Source organism: Onychostruthus taczanowskii, unplaced genomic scaffold (assembly GCF_017590055.1).
Source record: "Onychostruthus taczanowskii isolate IOZ18803 unplaced genomic scaffold, ASM1759005v1 scaffold17, whole genome shotgun sequence".
NCBI lineage: Eukaryota > Metazoa > Chordata > Aves > Passeriformes > Passeridae > Onychostruthus > Onychostruthus taczanowskii.
Genome location: NW_024498906.1, coordinates 10,678,630 through 10,694,125, shown reverse-complemented (window position 1 = coordinate 10,694,125; position 15,496 = coordinate 10,678,630). Strand labels below are relative to the sequence as shown.

Sequence of the window (15,496 nt, the reverse complement as noted above, 5' to 3'; positions counted from 1 at the left end):
GTGTTTCAGTCTCTGTTTTGACACCATTATTTGTACTGAGGAAAATTTCAATATATTGTAGAAATTATTATAAAGTAAATTATTATAGGATAAATTATTAAAATTTCTTATATAATATTTTAATAAGTAATGACCAATTGTTGAAAACATATTAAATGTAGATACTTCTGCAGCTGGCTGAGGGGAGACTAAACAATATTAGCAGCTATGAAATGTTTATATGAGTGGTATCTATAGGAAAATGGAGGATCTTTTAACACAAACTAAGCAATACCTTGATTCAGACATGGTCTTGAGGTGAAGATCTGTAGCAGCTCTAGCAATTGGTTGACTCTGCATCTACCTACCATGGTAGTTGAACAATTTCTTTATACACGTAAAAATGCTGTAGAGCTGAATGATATTTGTTGGCTGTGCAATTAAACTGTTAAGGTCGACATTTCAATTACCATCATTAGCCCTCGGCCTGAGCACCCCACTGGGAGGGATGGAGTCAGTTTACAGCCACACAGAGCGCCCTGGCTCTCTGAGGAGCTGGGCAGAGCTCCCTGTGCTGGTCTCCTGCTCTCCCGGTGTCTGGAAGGTTGCTTCCATCCCCAAACAGGCTGGAAAGGATGGTTTAGTTCCCAGTACTGCCCCACTTTTTCTCACTGAAAGCCAATTTCAACAATTTCACGTGCTGAGAGCTGTGACAGCTGCTTGCACTCACTGCATTTCTTCAGGTGAGACCCACGTCCTGCTGTTGTCAGCTCCTGCCCCACACTCACTGGAAGCTTTCTCACCCTTCCTCTCCTGTACTCTCTATTCCCAGACTTCCTTTGCTTCCACATCTTGTCGCACACGTGCCATGCCAGAGCTCTGTCCTGCTCCAGAGCCCTGTGAGGCTGCTGCCTCTGGCACAGGACCTGCTGAGGGGAGCCAGGCTGTGACAGACACACAGACAGGAATTTGCATCTCTTTTTTTTGCCCTGAGCCGCTGCCCCTCCCCAGTTCCACCCTGGAATTTCCATGTCCCCTGGTGCAGCAAGGCACTGGTGACAAGGGTGACACTGAAGGAGTGGGAAGAGCAGCCAGCTGAGAGAGGGAAGGTGGCACATTCAAAGCAGAGCTGGCAGTTTTGTAAAGCTGACACCAGCAGTGACAATGCCCAGGTAGATTACCCAATACACCTCAAAGGTTTCGTCAGGAGAAGGCAAGAAACTCTGGTTTCAAGAATGGAAAATTTGGAGCAGTTCTGCCCTGATTTTTTGTAGGGTACCTCACATTTGTGCATCATCTCTGGAATTACTCCCTGACTCACAGCCAGTCTAAGTGCTCTAAATGCAGTTATGAAGGTGCCATCCACACAGGAGCCAGAGGATGGATGGATCTCCCCAAACCTGCAGGCAGAGCTGTGCAGAGGTGTCAGGGGGCTGCTAAACCTCTTCATTCAGGATGCCTGACACTCTTCTTTCTCTTTTCCAGCTTTTCTTTTGTAGCTCCCCTTCTGCAGGGGTGGGATGAGGACAGCCTGCCTAGATTTTGTGTGCATTTCACCAGGGCTGGGCTGGGCCTTTTGGGAGATTTAACCACATTATCACTGCAGCCAGCTCCTTACTGTGCAAGGTCAACAATCCAGCCAGTGGGGTGAAGAGATGCCCAGCATGAACCCCTGTGGTTCTGGCTGACCTCCTCACTCCAGCTCAAAGCTGACCATGGATGAACAGAGGAGCCATGAGACACGACCATGGATATCTGCACCCTGTGCTTCCAATTCCTGCATCCTCCCAGCCCCTGATCCCAGGGAAGGGGGAATCGATTGAAGCCCAGAATTACACTACAAGCATTGCCTCGGCAGGCTTGCTAGTGTGGAGGATCAAATGAAAAATGGCAGTAACTTTTTTTTTTTTTTTTTTTTTTTAACTTTATGAGCATTTCTCATTTTTAAGTCTGGCAAAACTGATGCAGAGATAAGGTGACTTATACAATATCAGTCATCCAGTGAGTATCAGTCAAAATAGAGACTAAGTAGCCTGAATCCCTTCATAAGCAGCTTTTATCTCATATTTTGGCCTGACTTAGCATCATCTCACATCCCAAGGACTTTTAAGTGAATACTGTCTTCAGCAATGCATGACAGTGACTGCATGATGTTTCCCAGACTCCTGAAAACTGAATACAGGAACCCAGTGGTGATTCTGATGTGCTTTTATGTGCACATCAAACCAAACCTCACCTTAGCACACGGGCACATTACAATGTCAGCTTTATCCCCATCGTAACTCTGTTGGCTCTAATGGAGCAGCACCAGAAATGAGGTTTGGCTGTGAGATGTTAAAGCAAGTTTCAGGAATAGGCTTTTCAGCCCATGTGCAACTGTTTCCCACAATGGCAAGAAGTACATTATTCGGCCAGTGAATGAAACAGAAACACTGACAGTCTGAGTGTGATGTTGAGGAAAGCAGTTTTTTCTTCACGTGTTGGAGGGAAATGAACTGGCTGTGTTTAAATACGTGGCCAAGCATATGTGATGAGCAACATATAAAATGACTCAAGGAAAAAGCCAGGACATTTTCAGCATCGCTGGGAGCCATGATTTCAGACCAGAATTCACACTAAATCCATCTAGTGGGACTTTTTTTGGTTTGGCTTTTAAAAAAAATTTAAATCCAACTCAGGTTTATCAGAACATGGCAGAAAAAATTCCTGTCCACAGCATTTTTCCCTGTGGGGAAGGTCATGGTGGCAGAAATTTCACAAGGACGACTGGCATCATCCTATCCACAGCATTTTTCCCTGAGGTGGAGGTCATGATGGCAGAAATTTCACAAGGAAAACTGGCACCAGCACATTTCCACCTTTCAATTGGTTTGGGGCCAAAATAGTAATTGATTTTTCACTTTCAGCTGGAGATTGTAAATAGCCATAGTGTCTTTTTTTTCCTGTAAGATTTTTCATTAGTATGGCACTAATCAGCTACAACAGAACTACTTCTGATCAGATTTTAATTCCTTCATCTTATCGTTAAATGTAATAATTTATATTTGGCACATTCAATCAAATTTGAACTCAGATAAGCTATCTTTAATGAAATATAAAATAAATTACAAAGAAGATTGGAGTACTACTGTGAGTAGTAAAACCAAAGCAAATTGGTAAATGGGTATTCAATTCCTTTATTTAAATGTCTACGGAGAAAAAGGTGAACAAAAATATATTTGACAGTGAGTATGTCCAGTGGGAACATTTCCTTGTATTTTACTTTATAGTGGCTAAACATTAAGTCAAGTCTTTAAGTTGAATTTAATGTATTAAAGCAATAACAATCAGGGCACAAGGCATTTCCTGGGAATTAATGACTGACTGGGAGGGTTGATGGGCCAACGTGAAGCTGAGGGCCATTAACCTTGGCTAGTCATTAATTTCCCTGAAAATTCTCTGTGCTGAAGTTGTTAGTGCTTTTCATAATCTTCTTATCTGTTGAGTGTAAATACTAACATTTTCCCTCATGTCCAAGAATTTTTTTTTAAATAATCCATAGGATGGATCTACCAGCAGCAGCGTGGCTCCAGATGTCCCTTCCAACCCCAACCACTCTGTGACTCTGGGAAAACAGAGAGTTTTGACCACAGAAAAGATTCTCTCAGGAAATCCTTATGAGTAAATGCCGAATTTCCAACATTTTCCAAAGCCCTGCATGGCAGCAGGCTCATGAAATCAGATCCTGAACTGTCTCATGGAGTATGAAGCCAAAAAGGGCAGTTATGATCCTTCATTCTGATGACATTAAGTTCCTTTGTACATGTCCCTTACCAGGTCATCTTTGTGCATTATTAGTTGTTATTAATAAAGTTCACTGCAGTAATATCTCAGGGGCTTTGGGGAATGGCTTCCTTTTGTGTCAAGGGACCAGAACAGACCCAGAGCAGACAGTCCCATGGCATCCACAATCTCACTTCTGCACTGCCTGGGACAATAAACAGATGATCCACAGCAACTCTGAGAAACAGAAATGGTGATGGCATTTTTTGTCTCATTCTTTGTCTGGCCTTAATTTTTTTCCCTTGATGGTATTGATTTAACCTTTATGAAAATTAATCTCAGGAGAGGGACAGAGCCTGAAGATTTTAAGACTTGCAATTTGCAAGAGCAATTGCAAGTTCTTGCTCTTCCTGTGTTGTTTTTTGGTTTGGTTTGGTTTGGTTTGGTTTTTTGTTTTGGTTTGTTTTTTTGTTTTTTTCAGGGGTTTTTTGGTTGTGCGTTTTTTTTTTTTTTTTGTTTTTTTTTTTTTTTTTTTTTTGGGGTGTTTTTTTTTTTTTTTTTTTTTGGGGTTTTAGGGAGAGGAGGGCAATTTCTGGGTTTTTCAGGGTTTTTTTTTCTTTTTCTTTTTTTTTTTTTTTTTTGGGCTTTTTTTTTTTTTTTTTTTTTTTTTTGTTTGCTTTGTTTTTTTTTCCCTGTGGATTAATTTTCTTATTTGATGAAAAGGTTATTGGTTAGTGCCTCCTAACTTTGCCAACCTGCTTTCAGGAATCATTAATTCATCTTATAATTGGCAATAAAATGTTCCATCTCATACTGTAGCCTGCTTAAAAATCAGTCATTGCTAACAACAAATGAAAACTCAGCATGTGGAAGTGTTGAAAAAAGATGCTGAAGCACGTGTAGGGAATTTTATTCATCCTGATATTTTTGTGTACCTGTAAAGTAAATGGGGGCATATGAGCCCATGATTAAATGCAGGTAGGAAAGTAACTCCAACCCTGTATTACACCTAGGAATGAAATTACTCACATGAAGAATAACCTCTGTATTAACAGATTTGAGATACACCCCTTCAGCATGGAGAAATAAAGAAAAAATCCATGATTGGCAAAGGGCCACTCCTCTTAAATGTGAAGTCCAGCTTCTGTTTAGGTAGCACTGCTATACAATTTTCCATAGCTCTGTCAATTTTCTTCATGGATGCAGCTCTCAAAGTAAGCAGGGAATTGGAATGCAACACTGGCTCAACCTGATCAGAAGCAAAATAGGAGTTATCACCTACTCTGTGCCCTGTCCTGACTGTGACTAGGAGAAAGGAAGTCCAAAGAGGATCCTAAACCAAAGGTACTTCACTCAGCAGACTGTGGGGAAGCTGTAACTCAAGTCACAATCTGAACTTCATGGCTGACTCTCCCTTCTTGAACGGGCTACATTAAAACTTAAAATCCAGTAAATGATGTTGAATTGACAGAGGGGAGAAGACAATTCAGATATATTCTGTGTTGCCTCAAACAGTGGCAAATTACCCAGTAGGAAACGATAGGAAGCTGTATCAGTGCCTTTTCTTTTTGGCAAAACACTGTATATTTGACAAAACTCTTTCCACTAACTGAAACAATTGCTGGTGAGGAGGCAGTATTTTATCATTTGAAATGCAGCCCCAACTGCAAGAGTTCTATTAGATTGTCTAGCTCAATGTTTTGTATTTATTCTTATCATTTAGGAGCATCAGATACTCATATCTTGGAAGGTGTCTCTTCAATAAGTGTTTAGTACTCACAGAAGTGATAACACTGCATTGGAGTTAACTCAATTTCCCAATCTGTGAGTTCAGAGTATTATCATGGAAAGATCTTGGAGTTTATTTATATCAAATTGACCCATAATTAGGTTTGGCACTTGCATATATAAAATTTGTGATTGCTCCAGTGCTTTCCTTCCAAGATATTCTACAATTCTTCCTTAGGCAATCAGTCATCTGATTATCCTATTCATTCCTGTTATAAACCCCTCACTTTAAAAATGTATATATTGCATGGGTAGTTAGAGACAGAGCCCTTACAAAAAAATTTTAAGAATATATTCTAAAGAGATCTAAACTACTGGAAAGTGAAAAGTCAACGTGTTGAACTGTTATGAGGTGAAATGACTGCAGAGAGCAGAAAAAGGGGCACTGGAACTTTTCCTCCTGTGCAGCTGTGCAGTGGTTGAAGAAGTGTAATAAGGGAGAAAGAGATGTTTGCAGAGAATTGCAGTTACTCTGCTAGTCGAGGTGTTAGGGCTGGATTGGACTCCATGACCTTGAAGGTCTCTTCCAACCCAGTGATTGTGTGGATTCTCTGTGATTCTGTGTGACTCATTAGTGTGGCAGCTATTTGGTTAACCAATTAAGAAATTATATTGATTTACGCAGCGGTTCTTAGAAATGCATGTCAGTTTTATTGCAGATGCTTTTAATAACCAGTGGTGTCTCTAAATAGGTTTGGTCCAGGGAAATGGTTGCATTAGAAAACAGATTAATGAATGGCTTCAATGGTTGATGTAGACAAAAAGGGACAAATTTCCCAGTAGTTATGTGGTCATGGACATCTAATTTGTAGGCGCATATTAGCTATAATCCATTTAAAAGCAGATAAAAATTTGTAATGATTTCCCAGTCTGTAGGAACAGAGCCCTTCTATTTTAGATGAAAAATAGAGGGTTTTTTAACCTGTATTGGAATAGAAATGTAAACTGTATTGTTTTTTGGCTTCTTCTTGAAGAGGGTTTCTGCAAACCAATGTATTCTTTAGGGGGGAAGAAAGTGACTTGAGATCTACTGAAATCCCCTTGGAGAAGAACATGGCAAGGGTTTGGGCAGACCAGTGGTGAAGACCATCCTAAAGAATAAGACTGATTCTACTCTATGTTTTTAGTTAACAAGCAGCACTGATCATGAACCTGTTACAGAGATGGCAAGGGAAATACTTTAAAGCACAGTAGATGAAGCAGGAGAGTTTCTTTAAATGATTGTGTTTCCATGGAATTGACACTTAAGCCTTACTTTGCTCATGTTAGATGGTTGCTGGCATTATCATATTCATTGAGCAGAGACCAGAAATAGTTGGTAACGAATAAATTGATGTGAAGGAAAATCTCATTTTCTTGTCCTGATGGTTGGAGATTTTGTAACTCCAAAACAAGGAGTTTGGAATGATTGTAACACCATCAAATTGAAACAGCCTATTGCCTTAAAATGCTGTCCAGGTTTTGTTAACATTTCATGACTGAACATAACTCTCAGCTATTCTTTTCCAAAGAAGGAGAAAAAGGCTCTTGATGGTCCTATTATTAGAAGGATGATAATTTAACTGGGGAGGAAAGATGTAACGCGAGGAAATTGGTTGTTGTTATAGGCAACTGTTACTCATTCCCAGTGATTTCAGCTAAAGCAGATTCTTCGAGGGAGAACTTGTTCTAGGGGAGCTGATCAGCTGCCTCCTGGATTTTCTGGCTTGGCTGGAGACAGAGCCTTTGTAGTTGTGTTTGCTTAGATGTAGTGTGCAGGATTATAACATTTCCTTACCCTTGCAGAGGTCTGGCCACACATCTCCCACTACCACCATGAGCAATTCCTTCCCACTGCCAGCTCATTTCCTTTACTCCTCTGAATCCCATGTCAGGGCATTTACTCTCCTCCCCAACACTGAACTTCTCTGATGTAAATTTCAGTGCTCACTAATAAGCTAATGAATGTCTCTAAGCAGATGTTAAAACTAAATTAATAGTTATAACTAGAACTGTATTTTTACTCCATAGCTCTGCCTGTTTTTGTCTCTGATGTCCATTGGGGAATGTTGCAGAGCTTTGACAGAAGCTGAAGATATTAAAATACCCTCCCTGCTCCGTGCTGATGTTCAGTGTACATGGCAAATTGAGGCTAGAGGACTCCCTGAAATTAGGATAACTTTTCAGCTGCTTGCACTACATTTTGCATAGTTCCTAAGGACTGTTTAACACAGATTTCTCATTAGCACAATATTCTTGCATGCTAAATGTTTTATAGGGTATTTTTTTGCCGCTATTACAGGCAATGGATGGTTTTCCTATAAGAAAATTGGTTCTTGATAAATGGGCTTATGAAACAGTTTTAACTCCTTCCTACTACTCAGAAACATCATGTGCTATCCTAACTCAGTCTTTGATTGTTGGTGTTCATCTGTGAACATCAAAGAGCCCACACTGTTATTCTTCCTCGACCAGCTGTTGGCTTTATTATGCCAAATTCTGGTTTCCTTAGAGTAGACTGAAGTAATTATTTTGATTAAAAATGGATCAAAATTTGCTTTGTCACCTCACTGACTCTTAGAAAGGATTTTGCATGCGTAGAAAACAAAACATCTTTTCTCCAAAGTAGTTTCTATAAACTCTCTTGACACAGAGTGAAGGATCTCTGTGCCCACTGCTCAGACTTCCCTATACAATAAACAAAGGTGTAATCCAGCCTAAAAAGTTTAAGATTACGACCTGCATGTTCTTAAACACACTTGGTAGCAACTGAAACAAGGAGCTAGACCAGAAAAATACTGGAGTAGAAGAGCTTTAACCTGCTCTGGTCTCAGATGGACGGGGCAGGACATGGTGTGGCAGATTAGACCTGCAGACACAGGAGGGTTCTTAGTAAGTTCTGGTGGAAGGAAAGGGAGAGATGATTTACCAGCACATAAAACAAATGGATGGTGCATTGAGATGTATCAGTAGGAGTACTGAGTCACACCTCATCATCTGGAAAACTGGAAATTTTCAGTACTACAGCAACGCATTAGTTGATGTATATATTTTGGGAATGAGGGGACAGTGATAAGTAATGCTTTCTGGAGCATATTATAAGAGAACTGGGTTTTATCTTCTGGGTGTTTCCACCCTATAAGTTTTCCTGTCAGATTTGGGAGAACAATATTTCACTTGGCTTTCAGTTTGTCTCTGAATCATTGTTACAATGGAATTTATTCTTCCAAGCCTGAATTGCTGAAGAAAAAAGACAGAACTGTTTGGGAGGTGGGTGGTATAGAGGAGTGGAGGTGAAAGAAAGGGTCTGTGCATGACTGATCTAATTCTCTTCATCTCACACACTCAAGGCAAGTATGATAGTGTCTGATTAATAGTCATTATTAAGTGACCAAATGCTTATTTTCTTGGTTTAAAAATAAGAATTGAGAGAGCATTTCTCCTGTGATGGGCCAGATTTAACAGCAGTGTTGTGTAAGACCTGAAAGGAACAATGACTTCTTTTGCAGAGGGAACAATCTGTGCACTGGCCGTGCTTCAGTGAAAAGACAAGGACTTGCTACCAGCATTTAATACATTTGTAACAGTTATAGGAAAGACACCTGTTGACAAAACATTATGTTTATGAAGGGCTTAGTGGAAAATGAGTTCTTCTGCACTGGAGGCATGTCAATGTGGTTTCTGTTGCTGAGGTACTGTTTGAAGAGACACAGTCCTCAAAGTCATGGGCAGCGCTCACTGCAGATAACTATGGAATTTCATATGATATTCACCAGTTGCTAAATCTTGGTATATTGATAGTTGCATTTAATCGAAATTTAGGTGAGGAGGTAAAACTGAAAAACTTAACAATTTTGTCTCGTGTACCACAAGCTAAAAAGAAAGAGGACAAAAATAAAACTTACTACTTATCAGCTGTAAAAGCTTGTTCTGTATGTTTAACAAATGCCTTTTTAAGGAGAGCTATGGCACAAACATTTTCAATGTTGTTTTCTGAATTATTGAACCAGTGTGCCACTAGGTTGTCAGGTTTTGAAGAGAAAGACCAGAAGTGTTTCCTTGGATGAAGTAGATGAAAAAAACAATTTCTACATGCCTGTATCAATTCTTATCCTCATCATTATTGGGTTAATTTATACTTTCTTTAGTGTAAGTTTTGTTTGATTTTGATATTTTTACATTAGGAATGGCTGCAGATATGATTAGATGTAATTGCTGTTTATTAATCGAGTGGAATTAAACTGTACAAACTTTTCTCAGATAAGGACCTGTCTACTTTGCTATCAAAATATGTGTGTTATTTTTGCTACTTTTACGGATTTCTGTTTTACTACTCATTAAATATTCAGGTAGTCTGGCGTCTCACTTATGAGACGTAAGAAGAGGAACTGAAAATAGCCTTAATTCTGCAGAAGACTAGATAAAAAAAGTTATTTTATTTTTGTAGCTTACTTCTTAATATGTCTAGACTACAGGGTGATATCACAGTTTGTAACATGACTGCATGGATTTCTGGCTTACCTTGAAAAGGTTGGGTCCCAAAATATTAGGAGTAGAATAAAACATTTGGGATAGGTAAAGATTGTCTTAAACAAAGTGAAGTCTATTGCTGTGGGAAGAATGAATGTAGTATATTTTGAGTAGACAAATTTGAAAATGGTATCAGTTGGTGTGACGCTGCATCAATGCATCCAACTCCTCCCAGCGCTCCTCTACTGGGTTGTGCTAGGGCACACTTTCAATGCCAACATCACCCATTTGAACAAAAAGATACAAACTCCAGAATTTCAATACATCATATGTTTCCAAGATGCAAATACACCAGGCAAAAGACAGAGAACGTGAGAAGTGTTCATAAGGATGAGCTGTTCTTCCACCAGTGCGAGAGCTCAGATGGCATGTGCACAACCTCAAGTTGAGCTGCAGTTTTAGTTACAACACAGACATTTTCCTAACACTTTTCTGTATTTACCTGCTGCTTTCCTCGAATTTTTTAGGCATCACAACTCAAATTTTTAAGACCCTACCGCCTCCCGCTAGGTTATCCCTCAACGCCAGCTGTCAGAGACCCATCAACAACTGGGCTTCCAGCACGTTCCTGAGCACGTAAATTATTTGCAGCGGCCAAGACTCCTCGTTCGTTTGGGCGGCAGAGCGGGGAGGCACTCGGAGCTCCTCCAGCGCCTGGCAAACGCCTCCCCGCCGCGGGGGCGGCGAACACCGCGGCGCTCGGGGGCTGCGGGCACAGGTGGGACGCGGCCCCGCTGGAGCAGCGCGGCCACCGCGGGAGCGTCACCGCCACCTCCTCCCTTCCTCCGCAGAGCCCCAGCCCGAGCCCGCGGGCGGCTCCGGGAGCGGCGGCGGCGGCGGCGGCGGGAGCCCCGGCCCCGCGATAAAAAGGGAAGGGGCCGGAGGTGCGCGCTGCGGGTCCGCCCGGGCGCCGTGCGGCAGAACGTGCCTGGAGGGGCTGGAGGCAGGCTGAGCCGGCGGGGGAGCGGGAGGCTGTGCCCAGCGATGAGCCGCCTCCCTCGCTCGCTCCCGCCCGCCCTCCCGCAGGAATCCCGGGCGGCGCGGCGGCACCGGGACGCGCGGCTCCCCCGGGCTGCGCAGCGGGGCGAGCGGCGGAGCCGCGCCGGCGAGGAGGAGCCGCCGCCTCATCCTGCGGCACCGGCCCGGCCAGCGCAGGTGGGTGGGCAGCGCCCGCTCCCCGCCGCGGCCGGAGCCGTGACCCCCTGCCCCGGCAGCGTCCCGGCGGAGCCAGCGGAGCCCGTGTGCTGGCTCGGGGCTGCGGGGCCGCGGGCAGCGGGGCGGTGCCCGGCGCACCTGGGCGGCCGCAGCCGGGCTGGGATGGTGGCCGGGTCCCGGGGGGCTCCCGCGGAGCCTCTCCCGTCCGGGAGCGGCCGGCGCTGGTGGGAAGGCGAGAGGGTTACCTGGACGTGTGCGTCGGGACGTGGGCAGCATCGCCGGCGCTTGGGAATTTTATTTCTTTATTATATCATCTTCGGGTTTGTGGTGTTTTGGGCTTTTTTTTTTTTTTTTGGTTGGTTGGCTTTTGGTTTTTTTTTTCTTCTTCTTTTTCTAAGACCAACTTGTTCTTGGAAATCGCGTTTGTTTTCGGTTTCTATTCTATTCAGCGTGAGGTGTTCTGCGGGTGTCGCCGCCGTAGGGCAGCGCAGGGTGCGGGTGCCCGGAGCCTCCCGTGCTGCGGGGACACGAGTTTGGGTCTGGCCGCTCCTGACTCCGGAGCGTTTTTCCCGGGAGACGCGTGGTGGGAGCGTTGGGGCGCCCGCTCCCAGGGATGGTGAGCAGCCCTTAGCTGGAGGGAAGGAGAAGGCATGTGCGTGCAAAAGCCAGGTTTCCCCCCCAGAGCTTGTACTCCGAAACTTCGCTATTCGGTGAAACCCGTGTTCTGAGCACCAAGAAGCTTTGGTTTTTCTGGGAAGGCATTAAATGTCTGTTTTTTTCACATTTTCAGGGAAGGATTAACACGAGGGCTCTGGGCATACTGTGTTTAGGTCTTATTTTGTTGTAAATTGTTAATTTGGCAGGATCTGTGGCATATTGCTCAAAGTGCAGTAAGCCTGGGATAAATGGAATTGTTTTCATTGTATAAAAAAGTTCAAGATCGCTGCTAATTCTATGAGATAATCTTTCAAATACTAGCAGTTTTTATTTGCATACATTTCCTTATAACCTATATAAGGTAACTAAGCTGAGCATGGATATTGTGTTTCTGTAAAACTATGTTCATTTTTCAGATGGAAGAACAAATCCAATTAGGTTTTTTGTATTTACCAAGTAATTAAGTGCAGATGTTTTTGCACTGCCACTTCAGAAATCATTTTACTCTGTCAAGGTTATGATGTGTCCACCAAGCAAGAGGATAAAATAAAAATCTGCAAAGAATCTGAGAGTTTTAAATGTCCCCTTGGTTTAAAATTAATTGGGATTGTTTGGTGGTAATTCTTCTTTCTTTTTTCTTCAAATGTATTAAAGGGAAAAATGCAAATAACTTGATTTGAATATTGAAATGCACCTTTTACAAAAGGGGAACGCTTTAGAGTGTTTGTCTAGAAAAACAAGTGAGCTGAAACATTGTGCTAATAGGATTTGCAGCATAAAATATTGCTAATTTCTCTTGTGTGACTACAGGTGGCAGTGTAGAAGCCAAGAACAAAAATTGGCAGAAATTGTGTTCTGTGTACGAGAATATGAAGAGTGTACTCATGACTAAGCACAGGAACCTGGAAAACCACAGGTATGTGAAGTGATTCATACAGCTGCCTATGGTGCTCCTGGTATTTACTGTATTCTGATATTCCTGGCTCAATAAGTATTTTTGGACCAATTATCACTTAATGTGTTCACAGTAAGAGCCTAATCAAAATGTCATGGAAAAATCTATATTTGACTACTGAAAGGAGAAAAAATACTTTGAAGGAGGTATGGAAGGAGAAGTGGGATTTTCCTACTTTTGATGGTTTATTCTAACTGTTGAGAATTGGAACACTAACTGGCCTAAAGTTTTTTGGGTGGTTTTCTTTTTTTTTTTTTTTTTTTTTTTTTTGTTGTGGTTGTTGTTGTTGAACAGTTTCTAATAGCTATTTTATACGTCAGTTACCATTATGATTAATTTTTGGGTGGTTTTCTTTTTTTTTTTTTTTTTTTTTTTTTTTTTTTTTTTTTTTTTTTTTGTGTGTGTGTGGTGGTTTTTTTTTAAATCCCTTTAAATATATTTATTTTATATTTATAAACCTCTCAGCAGTTACAGGCCTGGATATCCTTGAAAAGGAGAAACTTTAGATGCAAGTTTGCATGTTTGCAAGTTTGCATGTCTGGATGTTTTGGATGTCTTATCAGTAAAGTTTTTTAACAAGCACTGAAGGATTGAAAGTGTGAGGAAAATTGCAGAATTCAGGAGATGTAATTAAGAATTACATGTAATTTCAAATAAGTTTCCAGGGGAGATATGTATACCTTGTTAAGTGTTAAATCTTGTAAAATTAAGAAAAAAAAAAAGACAACGCTGTTTTCAATTAAGAAATAAAAGTAAAAATGAGCAGTATGTGACAAGAGCTCAAGATTAGGTCTCCTATTTCAAAGCACAGGGAAACACTAGATTATTTTAATAATTATTTGGTCATTAATTAGCAGCATTAGAGTGAGGCAAAGCTTTCCTTGCATATTTACCTTGGTGTGTACAGCCTGTGGAAATTAGTCCATGGGTCTGCATTCCTGGATTCCTGGGAAGAAGCCATGGAGGATGAGACAAACTCAAAGCTGGGGCTTGAGGATTTTTTAGCACTGATGAGTGGGAAGTTATCCTGGTAAGAAGCGTCAAAGTGGAATTATCACTGTGATCATGGATATATTTATAGTCTTGCACTTCCTTTTCTGGTCTAGGAGAGCAGTTTGTCTAAACCTTTCAGCTGCTCCTGAGAGAATGCAGTTCTGCTGCAAATTCCCATGGATGACCAAGTCACCTTGTGTCAGCCCCTCTGGAAGGCAGGAACTGGCCGTGGGCATGGCTTGAGTTATGCCCAGTTTCAAAGAGAATGATTTATTTTGCTGTTAAAATGGGCTAAGGCTGTGCACCCCACAGGTACAGCCAACCAGCTGTCACCAATAAACTGTTAAATTATAGTGACTTGGCATCTTGAGATTATGGAATCCAAGTAGAAATGATTAATTATTTCCACCCAGCGCTTAAAGCAGTGACCAGCAAACCATAGTTCAGGTGTGGCTTTGTTGGGCACTCAAGCCCTGAAATTGTAATGTCACTGTAGAAAACCTGAGTCTGTTGGGGAATAGTGGGACCCTGATCTCTGGTTTTGGGTACATCATAGTGCTTTCAAAATACTGTGTGCCTTGGATAGAATACCCTACAAAGCTTTCAAAGTTCTTAAATTACAAATGAAAAGGTGGCTAAATCTAGGTCTTCAGGCTGGTGTGCAGAAGAGAGCTCTTCTAAGCATCTGGCTGTCATGTTTTTCTTGTCAGCTGTTACTTCTGAGTGAGCATCAGCACTAACTTCCATATAAACCAGCAGTTCTTTTATTATTATATGTTATTGAGCAACAGGGTTTAAATATCCATCAAAAACTTGCATTAATATCCCTGATAAAGTCAGTTGAACTGTTTATGTAGTACAGGTCAGCATATGCTTATGGCTTTGTTAAACATTGAGGTAATTAGCTTGTGCTAACACATTTAGAAGAGAAAATGAAAATCTCATTTGTCATTGGCACAAAATTTTAATGGGGTCTTCCATTACATCAAGAGCTGAAAATATTTTTAAAAAAATGGTAACTAAGCAGTGTGATGCTCAAGAGTTCAATTTACAGACACTTCTCTGAGCTAATTATGAAGTATTGACATAAATGAATGAAATCACTTGTTAAAGCGCCTTTTTCAGTGTATGGCAGTTATGTGTTCACAAGATGATTCATAACATTCAGCAATTTGTGATGAATTTCCCTGCCATTACAGGAGATTACTAAGTATCTGATGTATTTGCACTACAGTGGGTTACTTTAAATTAGATTTGATGGTGGAAAGGGAACTGGAACCATTTTCTATCAACTGAAAAGTCAGGCCTGTTTTGTGAATCAGTATTGAATTTTTCTGTACTGTGTGGCACAATTTATCCCTTAGAATAAAATGCAAATGTTTGAGCATCTTGCCTATAAATACAGCAGCCACAGTGTGTGTGTGTGTGGAAGCTCTCAAGGCTTTTGTGTCGAAAGCTGTGTACATCAGAGCAAACAAAATGCAGCAGACTTGGTGTAATTGAAAGTAGAATTCATAGTAAGAAATCTAAATTTGGAATCTAAACGCGTGAGGTCCCACTTTGAATCAGCAATTCTTGGTTATGTAGAATACTCTTTGATTTGGTGAAGGGTGTGTTTGTCAGTACAGCTCCCCTCAACAGTGCAGAAGAGGTTGCATCTTAAAAAACAGGTCTGTGCTTCTGTTTTGAGCTAAAACT

General features: G+C 41.5%; 1 protein-coding gene across 1 annotated transcript in view; it reads left to right on the top strand.

Moving 5' to 3' along the window:
• Positions 1-9,600: 9,600 nt before the first annotated feature.
• The window catches only part of LOC121333415, a 37,899-nt gene continuing 32,003 nt past the window's right edge, over positions 9,601-15,496 (top strand). The window contains exons 1-4 of the mRNA XM_041399706.1: positions 9,601-9,657; positions 10,549-10,756; positions 10,960-11,193; positions 12,661-12,766. Coding sequence (XP_041255640.1) covers positions 9,601-9,657; positions 10,549-10,756; positions 10,960-11,193; positions 12,661-12,766 — 605 coding nt within the window. The remainder of the gene's footprint in view (positions 9,658-10,548; positions 10,757-10,959; positions 11,194-12,660; positions 12,767-15,496) is intronic.